Below are 17,417 nucleotides of genomic sequence, written 5' to 3' on the forward strand. Positions count from 1 at the left end.
GCTGCGGGAAGTGGCAGCCCGGCCCACGCCGCTTCCCACAGTTCCCATTGGCCAGGAACAGTGACCTGCGGCAAGTGGCAGCCCGGCCCACGCCGCTTCCCGCAGTTCCCATTGGCCAGGAACAGTGACCTGCGGCCACTGGGAGCTGCGAGCGGCAGTACCTGTGGACAATCAGGTAAACAAAGCGTCTCGCGGCCCATCAGGGGCTTACCCTGAACAAGCCATGAACCAAGTTTAGGAACCCCTGCGCTAAATAAATTTGAGTGCAAACTGGGATTTGCACAGGCAATGAAACAGCACAATTCAGCTTTGCAGCGAGGAGGCTGTAATATTGCACAGAAGGTGCAGTGCTGCTAGGGGCTTCACTGAGCAGAAGGCAGGCACACTGGGGCTGTGGAGGCTTACTTCAGTAGTCTTCAGAGGGTGGCTCAACAGTTCTCTACCATCTGCCCCTCCCCTCATGCATCTGTTCAGTGTCCAGCTGGGTGCTGGGCTGAGGGTTTAGCCCCTACTGATCCTATATAGTAAATAGGGCAGTGCTTCTGTCATTAATTAGCTAAGGGTAGATCATAGGAGTCCTGGGTTCTGTTCCTGACTCAGCAACTGTGCAACCTTGGGACAAGAAACTTCAGGTATCTGTGCCTCAGTTTCCCTATCTGTAACATAGGGACAACAGCATATATTCACTTTGTGATTCTTAGATGAAAAGTACTATGCAACCCTGACCTTATAACTGGATTTGTGTGGGCACATCCCTGCATCAGTATGGAGGCCTAGTGACTTCACTGATATCTGTATGGGAACCGATTGCAGGATTGGGGCCTTAGGGTGCAAGATAGTAATGATTATTACTTAGATTGTAAACGCTTTGGGGCAGGGACCATTCTTTTGTTCAGTGTTTGTAGAGCTCCTAGCAGTATGGGGTCCTGCTCCATGACTCGGGCTCCTAGGCACTTCTAGTACAAATAATTAATTAATTATTCCATTTTGGGGGGGTTAGCAAGAGCTGTAACAAACACCTAACCTTATCAAATACTCTATATAAATGCAAATATATTTGACTTATTGATTGATAAGGCTATGGCTCTAATAATTGTAGTACCTACCGACTAAGAACTAGCTGAACAAACGCAAAATTCTAGATTTAAATAATAAACAAACCAACCTTTATTTTTTAAGCCACAGAAACACAAACAATTCAACAGTTCCAGAAATGTGTCAGTGCTTTCATTGGCATGTTTTACACAGCCAAATGGAGTGGGTGTATATTTTGTTTATGAACATGCAAATAAAAATTCCTTTTATACAGAAACTACGTAAGCTACATTTCAGCCTGGAGCATGTTTTTATGACAATTATAAATATTTAGAAAATAAGATTCATAATTAAAACACTGACCAAGACTCCAGCACCTCCCAGTCCCACAAACTGATGTGTTCTTGAGGTTACATCCAATTTGCCCCATTTATTTCAATGGGATGACTCACACGCCTAGAGTTAGCAGGTACGCATGTGTGTGCAGAATCTGGGCCACTGTCTCTGTACAAAGTGTTGCTTTATTTCAAAATTGTTTTCCTCTCCTTTTATACATTATATTAGTGGGGCTCAAACCTTTTCATACTTGCAAGATTCCCCCCTCCCACTTTACCAGTCTCAGTGGCAACCTGAGTGCTTGGTGAGATGAAGTAGTAATATCAGGGCAGTGTTCATGCATCAATCTTGAAAGGTGCTGAGTGCCAGTGACTTTCATGGGTATAGGAGGTGTTCAGCTCTTGCCAGGATTAGGCCCATAGTTAATGGCAACTATCCCTTTCTGGTGACTGATGGTTACCTTACCCTTATGAAAGCAGATTCCGCAGGGATCTCCTAGAAGTGCTCTCCACACCATCGGTGACATGTTGACTACAGTGTAGGAAACTCTCTTATACTGCTTTCCTCTCAACCATAACGAAGTTGATCAGATAGAACAGGACTAGCTTTTAACGTTTCAGGTATCCTTACAGAAGGAACGGATGCTGTGACAGAATTCAGGCATTAATAAAAAGCAGAGCAGCTGACAGAGAAAAACTTTCCTAAAACTGGATGGGTGGGGGCCCAAATGTGCGGTATCTGAATCAACATTAGGATGACAGCAAAGGGCTGGGATACAATTTCTACAGCCCTGGGGCAAGATATAAGTAAAACTGTATTACCACTGTATTACCACAGACCATGCAATACTATGTAAAGGAAATGAGTAGGTGCCTTCCAAATTATAAATGAAGTATGATAATTATGGTAAGTCATCATTTAGGATAATTAGGAAGAGAACATGCACAAACATTATGCTTTACCAGACTTTGGGAATAACCATCAATAAACAGCAGGAGTAAAGGATGAAGAAGAAACAAAACAAAACAAAACCCTAAAATGAGTCCAAGATCAGTTTCTTTAGGAGACCCATGATGAGATCTAAAACCAAGGTTCTGATCACTTGTGCTTGCTGAAAATGCTGTGGCTCTTTGTACAACAGTAGAAGTGCTAAACCTGGCATCCTTGCTAAATTCCAAGTTAAGTAATAACCCGTTAAACTCAGCTCTCTGACACAACCTTAACTATGGGTTTTATGTGACTGCTCCACCATAATATTTACTTCTCCTAAAATTATGGCACCCCTTGCAAGTGTAAGAGTATTAAAACTGATCCTGGCTAAATTCCAATTTAAATAATAACTAAATCCGTTTACCTAAAATTCCCTCTGTAGGCCAACTGAAGACAGTAGTGTTTCTGTGCATTATTAAATAATTGCACAGTTATTTTCCGCTGTATCACTGATGTAATACTTTGGCACGTCACGTTTTAATTGCTTGTGTGGATATAATCTGGAGGCAGCAAAGGCACCTAAGAATGACTCTTAGTGAGATTTTACTGGTCAAATGCTCAACATGTAAAGACAGCTGCATTCCAGATGACTATAAAAATTTCTCTAAGAACTACTTAAACAGGCTTGGCAGAAATCAATTTTTATTTTTAAGCATTTTTAATTTTTATTGAATTTTTACAGTTGCACAAAACTAAATTTTAAGCATTTATTTTTATTGATTTACATTTTCATGTGTGTAAATGTTCAGAAAATTAGGGTGTCAGACAATTATTTAATTACAGTCAACACTGAGATTCAACAAGTTAAAGACTTAACCTTTAAAACACAAAATGTCAACATCACATGACAAAATATACAAATAAGTTCTCGAGCAGCATTTTTCTTTGTCTATGTAAATTTCTATGATGGATGGAAATATTTGTTCATGGGTTTGTGTGTGTACAGTGAAATCGACATTTGCTGACATTTTCCAATAAAAATCGAATCCTTCTAAGCCTACTTAGACATTCAGATAAGTAGAATTTGTAACACTGTCTATAACTGGGGTAACTTCCATTAAGATTACAGCTGAAAGCAGTCAAATAAATCAATACATTGTCCAAACAGCTGAGCTGTATGCATAAGAATGGCCATACTGGGTCAGACCAAAGGTCCATCTAGCCCAGTATCCTATCTTCCGACAATGGCCAATGTCAGGTACCCAACAGGGAATGAACAGAACAGGTAATCATCAAGTGATCCATCCCCTGTTGCCCATTCCCAGCTTCTGGCAAACAGAGACACCATCCCTGCGCATCCTGGCTAATGGCTATTGATGGACCTATCCTCCATGAACTTATCTAGTTCTTTTTTGGACCCTGTTAGTGTTGGCCTTCACAACATCCTGTGGCAAAGAGTTCCACAGACTGACTGTGCAGTGTGTGTGTGTGTGTGTGGGGGGGGGAATACTTCCTTTCATTTGTTTTAAACCTGCTGCCTATTAGTTTCATTTGGTGATCCCTAGTTCTTGTGTTATGAGTAAATAACACTTCCTTATTTACTTTTTCCACCCACTCATGATTTTATAGACCCCTATCATATACCCCCTTAGTTGTCTCTTTTCCAAGCTGAAAAGTCCCAGTCAATATCTCCTCATATGGCAGCCGTTTCATACCCCTAATCATTTTTGTTGCCCATTTCTGAAGCTTTTCCAATTCCAATGTATCTTTTTTGAAATGGGGCAATTACACCTGCATACAGTATTCAAGATGTGGGCGTACCATGGACTTATAAAGAGGCAATATGATATTTTCTGTCTTATTATCTATCCCTTTCTTAGTAATTCTCAACATTGTTCAATTTTTTGGACTGCTGGGGGCTCTTCATGGAAACTAGGGGAGAAATGAATCCTCTGCCCCTTTTTCACCCAGCCAGAAGAACCTATAATTTCCACATTGCACCTGTGAACCAAGCATTACAAATAATTGGAAGTCCTGTTGGAGGAAGAATGTCTTAAGCACGGTCATGAGTGTTGTAAAATAATAAATACAATTGCAGTGCTGAAAAAGGATATGCAGTAGTGTGTTCTCAACTCGTGGGCACTCATCTCTAGTCACACTATTGCACAGGGTTCTTGTTTCTGGCACTCCCTCGTGGGCTCTCCTTTATCCCTGCAATGGCCTTTCCCATCCTTCATCTGCTCCCAGCTCCACCTCGGAGTATTCTGTAGTTTGGCTCTCTGGCCAAGTCAAATGAAAGGCTAAATCCCTTTCGGGGCAACACAAACAATCTCCAAATACCCCTTAATACCTCTCAGGCTCCATCTTGTTGTCCCTACCTCAAGGCTTCCCCTGCAGGCGGCCTAACCTGCTCCTGTTGAGTTCTTCCTATGTTGTTTCCTGTCTGTTAAACCCTATCCCAGGACATCTCTCCTCCAGGAAGACTGGTCTCCTCTGCAGTCTCCCTGCAACTGAGTTCCACCTCTTCTGGCCACGAGGCAATTATTTATCACCCCCCAACTGCAGCACATGACTAATTGGGATTCTTTCCCTTGCCTTGCAGATGGTGGGGAATAAGCCGCATCACAGGATGGTTGCTTACCTTACAGAAACTGGGGGTTTTCGAGGTACATTGTCCACATGGATTCCAATTCTGACATGCAAGTGTTACATATATGTGAGATCAGATTGTTTTCGGCTCATAGTATCCATTTGGACTGCACCTTCACCCTGGATGTCCTTGTGTCCCCTGTCCAAGGGCAGAGCACGCCCAGCTGATCCTCAGGTCCTTTTCTATTAAAGTGTGAAATTGGATCTCTGTTGTTGGGGGAAGCTTTTCCTTAAATTTGGACAGACTGGATTAATTGTTAAAGTCATATTTTGCTAACAAAACCTGATAGTGATACAGCATTGTAGGCTTGTAGAAGAAATGACCGGTCTTCCCAAAAGGTCCAATCTCTGTGTGTCCTGGTCAGCCAGCATAGTCTTGGAATGCTGCAATCTAGCTGTCTCTGTGGCTGCTTGTAGAATCAGAGAGTTGGGTGGGAGAAAAGACATTAAGCCCCTTTGTCCGTGATGAAATAACCTTTTAGCCCTTTTAGTAGTAGGAGGTACATAGGGTGGGAGTATGCCAGATCACTTTGGCTGGCTCCATGCTGGCCTCATTAACTGGGAGTGCCATTGTGCATGGACCTGTAGACTGCAAAATATCCAGGATCCAGTGTTGGGAGTCTCGGACCTCCTCCAATGGTATGTAGAAGCCATTAACTATTGTCTGAAGCAGCTCCTGGTACTGACTGTGCTCATCTGGCGGAGATGGTGAGGACGGAGTGACAGTTTCATTCAGAGATGAGGAGGAGGATTCTTGTGAGATCCAGGTTAACGTCTTCCTTCTCATATTTCAACAGATCTGGTGGGCACCAAGTAGGAGAGGTGTGGTATGACTCATGAATGGATCCAGGGCATCTCATAGAGGTTCCAGGGACCCCCAATAAGGCAGCAGCTGGATGGGGAGGAGGGACCCCACTGCACTGGGTACCCTTGGTCCTTGGGGAAGGCATATCTGGGGAAGGCATTCAGATCTCTGACTATCAGGACTCAGCTTTCTAAGAGGAGATGGACTAACTGGAGCATCTGACTCATCTGAGTCTGAGAACTGCTCTCTCCCCATTGGTGGGTCTGATGGTACTGGTGGGTGGATGCTCCTGCCCAAGGGTTGGAGAGGGGATAGTTCTAGTGTCACTAATGCAATTTCATCCTCCAGTGTGGCAATGTCCCTCAGGAGGTCTGGGCTGGAGAGCAGAGGCCACTGAGGGTAAAGGAGGAAAATGTCCCCTAGTGTAGTGTAGATGTCCGTACAACCTGGTGTTAAAGGTGTTCCAACGGTTGGGACCGATGGTTCCAATGTATCCCAGGAAGTTGTAGCTGGGCAGTTCTTTGAAGGACCATCTGGTACTAGGGAAAAATCAGTTCAACACTTCTGGATGGAGCTGGCAGGTGTCAGTCCTCATGTTTTGGAGCCAGAGCCACTAATGGATCCTGGGTTTTTTTGTGTGATTTTTTTTTTTTTTTTTTTTAAACAGCAACCTGCTTTACCCTCCAGCCTGGGGGGTCTTTTGCAGTCCTGGACTCATCAGATCCACACACAAAGGCTCACCTGGTATGGATGGGCTCAGGGAGGGATCCCTTCTTTTACGTGCAGATCTGGACAGGGATCTGTCCTTACGACCACGAGTGTGCCTCCTACACTCCCGGAAAGAAGAGCCCAGCTGTAGACTCCTCTCCTAAGCTTGTGCTTGGAGAGGCGCTGCTTGTCTGATTGGGCCGATGTATGGGTGGGGGTAATCTCCCCATCTTGAATCAATGAGGCCTCATAGCCTTCTCCATAAAGTGTTTCCTTAATCGAAGCTCATGAGATTCATGTGTTCTTGGTGGAAATGAGTGGCAGATGCTGCACTTTGCAGCAATGTGCATCTCCCCCAAGCAACAGAGACAACATTGGTGATTGTTGCTCACAGAGAGGGAGCGAGAGCAGGGGAGGCAGTTCTTGAATCCTAGGACTCCGGGCATAGTCCCAGTCTGGGTGGAGGGAGTCCCTGTTACGGGGAAAAAATTCCTTATACTGCAAACTCTAATTATACGATTATAAAAACTATGAAGCTAGCTATGTACGCATTTACAGACTTAAGGATGAAAACTGGAGAAATCTGTGGACCCAGGGATTCTGACTCAGGCCATGCAGTGGTAAGAAGAAACTGGAGCGGTGTCAGCCCACACTGCTCTTATGCCTTTGGTCCGAGGCATGAGAAGAACTACTGTGCATGTGAAGGCTAACGGACACAGCTTGTTAGAATTTACAGATTCAGGCGCATGGCATGCGTGCACACTCACGTGCAGCTCGAGGGACCAGCACTCAAAGAACATTCAGTGACTTATATTTTTCTTGCACTACCCTCCACCAGAATTTCCACGGTGACTGCCATGCATCAGAAGAGGTCTTGGAAGATTTTAAAGTCATGTGGCTGCCTAGTAGTAGAAGAGATGACTGTCTCATCGGGGAAGGAGGAAGATATTGCAGTTGGATCAATTGGTCTTCCATTTTCTGCAGGTGTTCGTCCCCATTCACAGCTCTTAAGGAGAGTGAGATGTATGGATTGGAGAAACCAGTGCTGTTTTGAAGGGAAGAAAGAAAATGAATATACTTTTTCCAAGCAGGGAGCTAGAGTCACCGTCATAGAGTTTAAGGCAAGATGAGACCACTAGATCATCTAGTCTGATTTCCTCTATATCACAGGCCACCAGCACTGCCCTACACCATAGCTACCTTGTATGCTGTCCTCGAATCCCACTCCTCACCTGAGCAGGAAAGCTCATTGGTTCAACGGTAGCATTACTAAGTGGTCCTGACAGGATAGATCTTTTGTCTCAATTGACTAGGCACTGAAGGTGGTGACCTATGACTAGTCTTGCTCTGGAAGTCTTGCTTCTTCTAATCCTTTCTGATGACTGGTTGGCAGAGGTCTTGACTGCTCTGTCAGAGTCAATAGTCAAGAGGTTTCATCTTTGAGGAAGAACGAGCCCAGGAGCTCAGTGTAGAGCTGCAGCTTTCAGAATTAGTCAAAAGTCAGTGTTCAGGCTTGGCACGATCCTTTGCCTCAGGTCTTCAAGATGCCAGTAGAAAGAGCTTGAAGTGGCTGCCCTCACTTTGTGTCCTCTTGGAGGAGTGATACATCTGAGCATCCGTCAGGGATGTATCCCTTGCAGAGACTAAAAAGGCAGCTGGAGTGCCCATCACTGAGTGGGATAGCAGCCTCATAAGAGGGGCAAGTTTTAAATCTTGGGGATTGTTTCAATCATATTGGCTTGTGGCCCAGTACAAGGAGTATCACAAGCAGCTGCTGCCCCTCCCAACCAGGTGTATACAAATAAACCAAAAAAGCCCTTCTAACTGCACTACCTGCCTAACGAGATTGCAGTGTGTGCAGAGTAAGCAGACACTGCGGAAGTTCCACTTTGCTGCCAGGGGTGGTAAGAAGGAACTGAGGGACAGCTGGGTCTGCTCTAACCTTTATGCCCTCAGCTGAAGGAGCAGGAGAACATGTAGGGTGCAGCTGTGAGCCCACTGAACAGCACTAGCCAAAGAGAATCAGCTTGCATGTGCACCAGAACTGGAATCCATGTGACAATCACTCAAAGAACCTAAACAGTACATAACACCATTACCACAGCAAAGCTAAAAATTGAGCAAACTATGGTGTCCTCTAAATCTTCGTAATAAACCAGAGACTTAAAATCGCAGGCTGAAATACTTTAGGTTAAGTACCTTTATACACAAACAGAAGCAGAACCTTTTTCTGCTAGTTTTCTTGTTTATGGGCTTTTACTATGGTGTTCATCATCATAGTATTGGATACTAGTTAAGAGAGATCCTGTACAGTAAGTACTTCAGACTAAGAACAGTGGGATTTTCAAAGTGAAAGATGGATGGATTCATTGGACAATACATTTCATCCAGCATTATTCTCAAAGAAACACTACAGTGCTTGAGCAAGGGTTCTATAAAATATCAATTGCCAAGCATTTTACCAACATCATTTATGTTTTGGTCCTTGAAAAGAACTCCTAACAGTTATGTTTAGTATGAATCTCACTTTTATTCTTCAATACTTTTAACCAACAGACCTAAGTAGTCTCCATATAAGTTATATAAAGCTGTGGAAAACCCTGATTATCAGGCTATGTAGAAAATGTTCATAATTCTACGTCAAATTGAGTGATCAGTTGGAAAAGTTCTTGAGTTTCACCAGTATTCAAAAAAGTGTGATTACAATAGCCTGTATCAATAGTATGTATATTGTTCTGTCAAACGAACTTTTAATTTTGAAAAGGCACTTGCTTGTTACTCAAATGGCACTGTTTTTTTTTTTCTTTTAAACTGTATCTATTCCTTTGAGCCCAGGTGATTAAGTCCCAGAAGCTGACAACTGAAATATATGAAGGAAGAACCTTGAATTCAATAATTAGAATAAGAAAACTGCAAATGACCACAAATTGTATTTTCACAAGGATACATTAGAATATTGGTCCATGCAAATTTGTCCCTTAGGGGCCACATGTAGAGCTAAATTGGATTTATTACTGGAAAGTAATATAGTCTGTCGCCAGCCAAGAGCCTACTTGGAACACCAAAGAGTGAGGCAGAGGATTGAAGTCTCTTCACCCTTTCATGACTCACTCACTCTTACTAGTAAAAAAACCATCCAGACCCAGAAGTCACATACAGGACTCATACTGCACAAGGCCACGCTTTACCTCTTCTGATAGAAGAGTCTGAAGCAATTATTCCATTAGAACTTTACTAGTTGATAAGAACAGGAAACACAAAGTGACTAGACCAGTAATTTTCATCTGAACATTGCATTTTTATGAGAGGTATAAATATATTTCCACAGTTGAAGCTGTGCTGAATTAGGAAGCGGGCAATTCATGTAATTGTAATTGAGGGTATAAAGTATGTTTTGTTTCCTACAGAAAAACACAAGACCAGGTATATTTCACAGTGTTATTCACATTTTCATTTTGTTTTTACAGCATATACAAGTGAACATTACATTATTCATTATGAACCACAAGGAGCAGGAGACAGACCTAATCAGGCTAGACAAATTGGTCCATAAACAATCCATATCAAAAGGATACCCTTGAGAAAAAAAAAAAGCCTAGTGGTTCTATTCAAACCTCAATACACTTACTATGTATTGAAGGAGGGTGGGGGGAAGGGAATCGATCTTCAGGTGCTTGTATCTCTTCTGTGCCAAAAAATTCTGTTATGAAAATGATTGGGAGAAGATGATTCAGTGGCTACTGAATATGTTACAGCTTGAAGATCCTGTTTAAAGCCAACCCTGGTAGAATAGGCTGGTGCGGGGGCTGGGAGTACTGGAATGGTGATGTCAGCTTCTGCATAAGAGTGCATGCTGCATCGGTTATAAACACACCCAGCAGCATCGCGTTCAGTGTACCACTAACTGAGGTGAATATCAGCATTTTACGTTGTAACATATGCACACAGTTTGTACAAAGGACAGAATAGAGAAATTGAAAAATATCTCAAAGTGAAACTTTGGATTCCCATCGCCTGTGTCAACAAGGCATAATCTTCAACGCTATTTTATGTATTTTGAGGGAAAGTCCCAACTCAAGATGATTGGGGTTCTGCCTCTAGCAGAGAGGAAGTCTGATGTTGAAAACTAACCTTCATGCAACAAATAACTGGAATGGAAATTAGAACTGTGCTTATGAAAAGTCAGAAGCAAACCACTAGATTACTGAGGAGAGTATTAATGACAGATCCAGAGTCTCAGACGTAGGCCAGACTAACCGCCAGCAAGCTGCTTTGTTAAAGTAATGCTACAAGAATACAACAAAAAGATATATAACACCTAAAATTTTATGCTGCAAGGAAACTTCTGTAGATTTTGTTAGGAACAGTAAGATGACAGAACTCCATATACAAAATTATACCACTGCTGGTTCTTTTTTCCTCATCATCAGAGCCTTCCATAACAGACTTAAGTCATCAATGCTCAAGACATAGACTCTGATAGCTTGTAGATTAAAAAAAAAAAAGTTATGCCATCAAAATTAATGTTCTACACAAAATACTTCAACAAAATACAAGCACTTTTTTCATCGTTCAGAAACTGAAAGTAAGCTTTTTTTCAAAATATCTCCATAGGCAAAGGATTAAAAAGGATTTTAATTATACACATATGGTCACAATTCTGCCTTAAAAAGATCATTGGGAAATGTACATAAGGCCGCTTGTAAATGTACATCATCTTCATGTTACTGTTACAATGTCATATGTCCAGAGAAAAAAATTGACAGTATCATACATATTTGCTTTAGGTTGGGAGTAGGCTATTCAAAAATACAGTACTCTTCTGTACAAAAAAATCATGCCACATTTATTAAGATGGAAGAAGCATTGGTTTCTCGGGTAACCAAATATTTCAATCCATTTCTTGCTTACTATTCTTATCCTGACTTAAATTTTCAACTGATTCATTTCCCAAAATGTCCATATTAACAGAATCAACAGCTATGTTATAAAGAAAACATAATGTTTCTCACAATAGATAAAAAGAAAGCTGGTTCATATTTCTGAAACCATATAAAGATAGAATTTTTAAAAAAATCACTCTTGATTTGTTGAAATAAATTTACATTATACAACACTATATGCCAGGGCAAAGAGGGGAGGGGGATATGAATATACACTAAAATGCAAATTTTTGTCCCCAAAGGGGGTAAAACAAATTACATTTACAGCATGAAGGTTTACAAATGTACATCTGTACAACCAAAGTAAGCATCACTACTAAATTAGCAAGGCTTGTAATAAACATCGAAACAAGAGATTTGTTTTCAAACTGTAAACTTACACCTATTAACTACACGTATACAATGCATATATTTATAGGAAGCAAAAAAGCTATCTGAATATTTAATCATGCTTACATGTTGAGCTATCAAGTTTACTGTTCAGTGGCCCCTTTTCTCCTCCATCAATACCTACTTTTTTGCATCTACTGTGAGAAAGCAAAATAAATGCTCAACACTTTCAAATCATGTCTTACAATTCTATATGCAAATTAAAAAAATACAAAACTCTACTCTTCCCGCATTGCAAAACTGACTGTAAAGTTAATGCAGGATTATTCTCTATTCAGACAGTACTTTATTGTATGGAAGTACCACCATGATTTTATTCCTCTACCTTGTACAACAAGTATATACACATCACTTTTTTTTTTTTTTTTTTTAAATACATTGCTAGAGAAAATATTAGGGCATTGCATTTTTTAAAAAAAATCATGGCCACAGCAAATGACGGATGCTTGTCTTTAAATTTTCCATTGTTTTGTCAATCCCTACTTTAGTTTGCCGTGCCCTTTTTGCTATTTGGATATGTTGTGAACCACCAAAATACAACTTAACTTTCTGTAACATGTTAAATAATATTTATGCAGTTGATCAATTTTAATCTGGTATAAAAGACTCCACACAAAGGGGGGGAGGGGGGGAAGACATTCTATTTACAACTCTAGAAACCTGTTGTGCTGTGATAGTGGGTAGACCTACCAGATTGCAAGCCAGTGTATTAAAAGAATAATGTACTTTTTCCCTTTAAAAACTATTTTTCAGTGACTTTACAAGGTAAAAATTTACAAAATATGTGACAGCTATTTTGATACAATTACATCATATACAGGCATTCTGTGCTTTGTCAGCAGTTCAATCTGATAGGTCTCCGGGCCAGGGCTGGAGATATTTTATAATTCACTCCCCAAAAATATACACAAGAACAATAAAAATTTTACAAATGGATGAACAGAGTCAATAAATAGATTTAAAAAAATCAGAACATTTATAGTTAAGTTGTGGGTTTTGATAATTCACAATGAAATTTTTCTTTCATTCAAGTTGCTGCCTGTATGTCTGGTCTTTTACAGCATCCCATTTGGTGGTCCTCCGATTGGCCCCAGATCAGCACTGTTCTTCAGGTAATACTTCTCTAACTTGGCCAGTATGTGTTTGCCATAGGTATATTTACGCAGAGTTGTAATGTGGGGTCGAATCTACGAGAAGAAAAATCTAGTTAACTTGTATCTAAAAATCTCTTAATCTTATCTACAATAAATTATTCTTAATTTAAATATTTTCAAGTGGAGCCCTATATTTCAAAGGTTACAAAGAGTTTCCAGAAAGATTTAAAATTAGATTCTGAAGAACCAGAAGGCCAAGTGAGCCTTTTTCTTACTACAAACATTTAATTCCAAGCTTGTTTAGTATTGGCTATCCAAATTTAGTTTAATTTCTATTAAATATATTTGTCTTCAAGTTTTTGTTTATTTAAATATGAAAAAATGAATTATTCAGAACATATCAATAAAAGAGAAAGAATTGTTTGTTTACTTTGTTAATTTTTTTCTGTTATGTGCCAACACCAGGAAGACAGCCATTCAATATGCCACAGAGTAATCAGAGTTCAAGCACAATTACTTCAATGGCTATTGAGCAGGGCACTATACAGGGTAGTGTAGATTAACTGTGATTTTCTCCACCTCTAGATAGTCTCAACTAAGAAGCTTGTCTGCATGTCAAGGAGGAGGAACTAAGGCTACATCTACACTGCACGCCTCTTGCAGTGGTGCGCAGGGTATGTGTAGCTACACACTCCAGCAAAAAGCAGGCTGTGGCCACACTGTGGTGCGTGGTACATGTGTCAGGGCAAGGCTCTGGCAGAGGGGCAAAAGAGGGGAAAGGCTCAGCAGCAGTTTTCCCCACTAACCCTCTCTGCCAGAGCCTCTACCTGCTGCCAGAGGCTTTCACTGTGGAAGGGAAAAGCTCCAGCAACTCCCCACGCCAGGAACCTTTTCCTGCCACAAGGAAAAACTCTGGCAACAGGGAGCTGCTGCAGTGTAGACGTACCTTAAGTGTGGAAATCTGGCATCTGGATTAGCTACTATTTGTGTAAGTGATAGGTGAGATGACTCACCCATTCATATTGGTGTCTGTCACATGATGGAAGAAAATTTCAAAACTACTGATTTTCTAAAATGTATACTAAAGTAAATGTACAACAAGAGCATTGGATAGAAAATTTTTATGTTTTTTAATATAAAAAGTCAGTCTTTTTTTAAAAAAGAATAAAAATTAGATTATTACTAGACATAACTGTTAAGAGCTTTTTTCAAGGCCCAAACCATAAATCCGTAGAAACTAAACGAATTGACAAAAATCCAATTATATCCTGGTTCATCAGACTATTAGACATTTAAAATAATTAAAAATTAAAAAGAGGATGTGCTTTTTATTTTACTAAGCCACAAATGCCCCCTTCCTGACAAGGGTAATGAACCTACAGGAAAGATGGCTTCTAAAGAAATTCAGGTAAATTCAGAAATATATACAAAGAAGAGGTGACAGGAAACGTGAATATAGAAGAAAAAAACCTCCTAAAGCTGATGAAGCCATCTATCTATTTATCGAGTACCTTGTGCATTATAATCTTCCGCTGCGCAGGTTCAGCCATATCAATCATCTTCTGAACAACATAGTTGGCATATTGGTCCTTCATCATGGTGTATAAGGCACTGTGAGGACCATCGTTCTGGCAACAAACCTCGTCAATAAGTAAAGCTCTTTCAGCACGAGATGCATGAGTTACACATTTTTCTACGACATTGCTGGGGAAAAAAATAAGGTAATTGTGTTTTATAGGTTTAAAAGGTTTTAAATTAGAAAGTAATACACTAAAAGAATATTCATTTGAATAGGAATTGGCACGTCCGAGTGTTTTATACATACATTATGACTGTGGTACTAAATATTGAAAAGAGCATGATGTATACCAAAAGATTAATTTCCTTAGTTTTGAAAATACTTTCTTTTTGTGTGGAAAAAATGCTGATAATCTGTATGTTTGAGATGGTCAAAATTAGAGCTGGTAGGAAATTTTCCAACTCAACATTCTTCTGTTGGAAAATGACTCGAATTCCAAATAGTGTGTGAAACCTGCCCGGTTTACTGCCAGCTCACCTGACTCTCTTCGCAGCCCAAGTTTACAGGCTCCTGACTCCTCACGCAGACTGATGGGGAGCAGAGAGCCTAAAAATCCCTCGTTCCCAAGCCACCAGCTCCTTGGCAGCCCACTTGGTGGGCTTACAAAGAGCCAAATATCTGGAAGCCCCATCTCCCAAGCTCACTTCTCCTTGGCAGCTATGGTTCTAAAAGTCCCTGATTCTACATCAGACTGCCTAGTGGGCTCCTGTGGAGCCAAGGCTTCCCTGGACCCACAGCTCCCCAAGGAGCTGGGTCTGGGTGGCTGATTCCCCACCTGGCCATCTCCCTGGGAGGACATGCTTCCCAGCTGCCAGCCATTATGTGAAAAATTCTGATGTTTTTTGTTCCACTATGGAACATTTCTTTTTATCAAAGTCTCATTTTTTCCACACAAATGGAAGCTCTAGGCAAATTATTAATCACCTTTGAATAAAGGCAAAATAATGAAATCCTTTCCTCAGCAACTGACGTAAATAAGTCAATTCCAAAACAATATTAAAAAGGTTAGTGAACCCTTCTTTAACATGGAGAACATTGTAATACCTGGCAAATTTGTGCTGACTCAGAGCTAGAACTTTTCCTCTTATTTCTGAAACTATTTTACTCTTGTCTTCAGGACGACCGTGCTCCAGCACATGTTGGATAACATAATTTCCATATTGATCCTGAAAATAAAAAGATTTCAGTTTTCTTATTGTGGTTCCATCTGAGGAACTCAGATAGCTTATGCATTTTTGTATTCACCTCAAGAAGTACAAGAGAAAAAATTAGTAACTGTAACTGACCATTACAAAATGATTAAAAGAGCACATCTGAAAAACAACATTTCACCAAGAATTATTCATGGTCCTTCTACAGATTTTAGGTCCAAAATCTGAACCTTGCTAAAAATTGTGATTTGCCAAGGAATGACCACTATCTGCTAAATCCGTGTAAAATTAATTCTACACATTCACCACCAATGAAGCCACCAATTTTGTAGTGGTCATAAAACCTCCAAAACCTTCTGCAAGCTGATGCTACAGATGCTGTTAACTCACACTGTACCCTACACTATGCCAAAAGTGTTTAAACAAAGCTTTATCATCTCCATGTTCACTTATGCTTATAAATAAATAGAGCTGGAAGCTGGGAGAGGAATCAATGTTTGCTAAATCAAAAAAGGACATGTACATAAAAATACCTAAGCAATTAACAGCCAGTAATATAAAAGAAAATGAAATCTACAACAAAAAACAGAGTTGATAGTAACTTCATATTGAAACATAAGAGTACACTAACCTGCACAAGCTGTTCTGTGTGTTGATGCAATTCCTCTAAGATGGGCAAAGTCTGCTCAGCAGTGCAGTGCTCCAGAATACGCTGAATTACTCTGCAGCCATACGGATGAGTTGAAAGCACAAACACCTTAAAACAACAGGATTACAAATTTTGAAATTAGATATACTGAAGTTTACAAGTGTGCTGTACATTACTTTTCAAAATCGAGTTATTGAATAGTAGCAACTTCTCAAAGTACTGAAGTCTTCACAAAAGTGGTGTCTTCCAGCATTAGAAATTTCAGCCTCCAATCACATTCAGAGCCAGAGAAAGTCATAAGCACTAAAGATCTGTGCCTAGGACCCCAGCTCCTAGAGCCCTCTGATTACATCAACTTCTCAGTGGCAGCAGAAATGTGCTCTGGGTACTGCCAACCCAGCTAAGCAGATAAACTTACACCAGTAGCTAGGGTAACAGGGGCACTCCCACACAGCTGTTCCTGTTTTTCTTGATAGAAGGAAGGGGGCCACTTGCCACCACTACTACATCATTTATGGGCAGACCCACAAGAGGTCCATGACATGATGTACTAGGGTCTCGGAGAGTCTTCACCTGCCCTGATGACATTTAAGAAAAATATTTTTTCACTCATGTTTCCTAATCTGGAATTTTATGTATTAACTGGATATTCTGGAATCTTATAAAACAGTTTTGAAATTCTGCAACTGATTATGCTATAAATTTTGCATTCCATCATATATACCAAGCCCACTGTTAAATACTTACAAAGTATGTGCATGTATTAAAAATATACAGTCACATCTTTGGCTTACTCTGGTTACTTAAATTCTTATCCAGACATGTCCTTGAAGGTTTGATTTAAGGCCTTAAATTTTTATGTGATGGCCAGGATTGAACACAAAGACTTACACCTGGAAGTTTTGATTAATTCACGCACAAAGTTAATAAAGCTAGTCTGCAAATTATTAAATTATCAAATTATTGAACAATCAAATTGTAACCACCTAGAGGATAATAGGGTTATAAGGAATAGTAAGCATGGATTTGTCAAGAACAAATCATGCCAAACCAACCTAATTTCCTTTGACAAGGTTACTAGCCCAGTGAATAGGGGAGAAGCAGTAGATGTGATATATCTTGATTTTAGTAAGGCCTTTGACACAGTC

The 17,417-nt window shown here is 40.4% G+C and overlaps 1 protein-coding gene across 6 annotated transcripts in view; it reads right to left on the bottom strand.

The window, feature by feature from the left end:
* Nucleotides 1–11,080: 11,080 nt before the first annotated feature.
* The window catches only part of PUM2 (pumilio RNA binding family member 2), a 110,564-nt gene continuing 104,227 nt past the window's right edge, over nucleotides 11,081–17,417 (bottom strand). For all 6 annotated transcript variants that reach the window (XM_054021705.1, XM_054021704.1, XM_054021701.1 and 3 more), the window contains 4 exons: nucleotides 16,252–16,377; nucleotides 15,514–15,635; nucleotides 14,402–14,594; nucleotides 11,081–12,983 (listed from right to left, as the gene is read on the bottom strand). In XM_054021705.1, the coding sequence (XP_053877680.1) occupies nucleotides 12,852–12,983; nucleotides 14,402–14,594; nucleotides 15,514–15,635; nucleotides 16,252–16,377 (573 nt within the window). In that variant the 3' untranslated portion in view covers nucleotides 11,081–12,851. The remainder of the gene's footprint in view (nucleotides 12,984–14,401; nucleotides 14,595–15,513; nucleotides 15,636–16,251; nucleotides 16,378–17,417) is intronic.

This window comes from Malaclemys terrapin, chromosome 3 (genome assembly GCF_027887155.1).
Source record: "Malaclemys terrapin pileata isolate rMalTer1 chromosome 3, rMalTer1.hap1, whole genome shotgun sequence".
In the NCBI taxonomy this organism is placed as follows: Eukaryota; Metazoa; Chordata; order Testudines; family Emydidae; genus Malaclemys; species Malaclemys terrapin.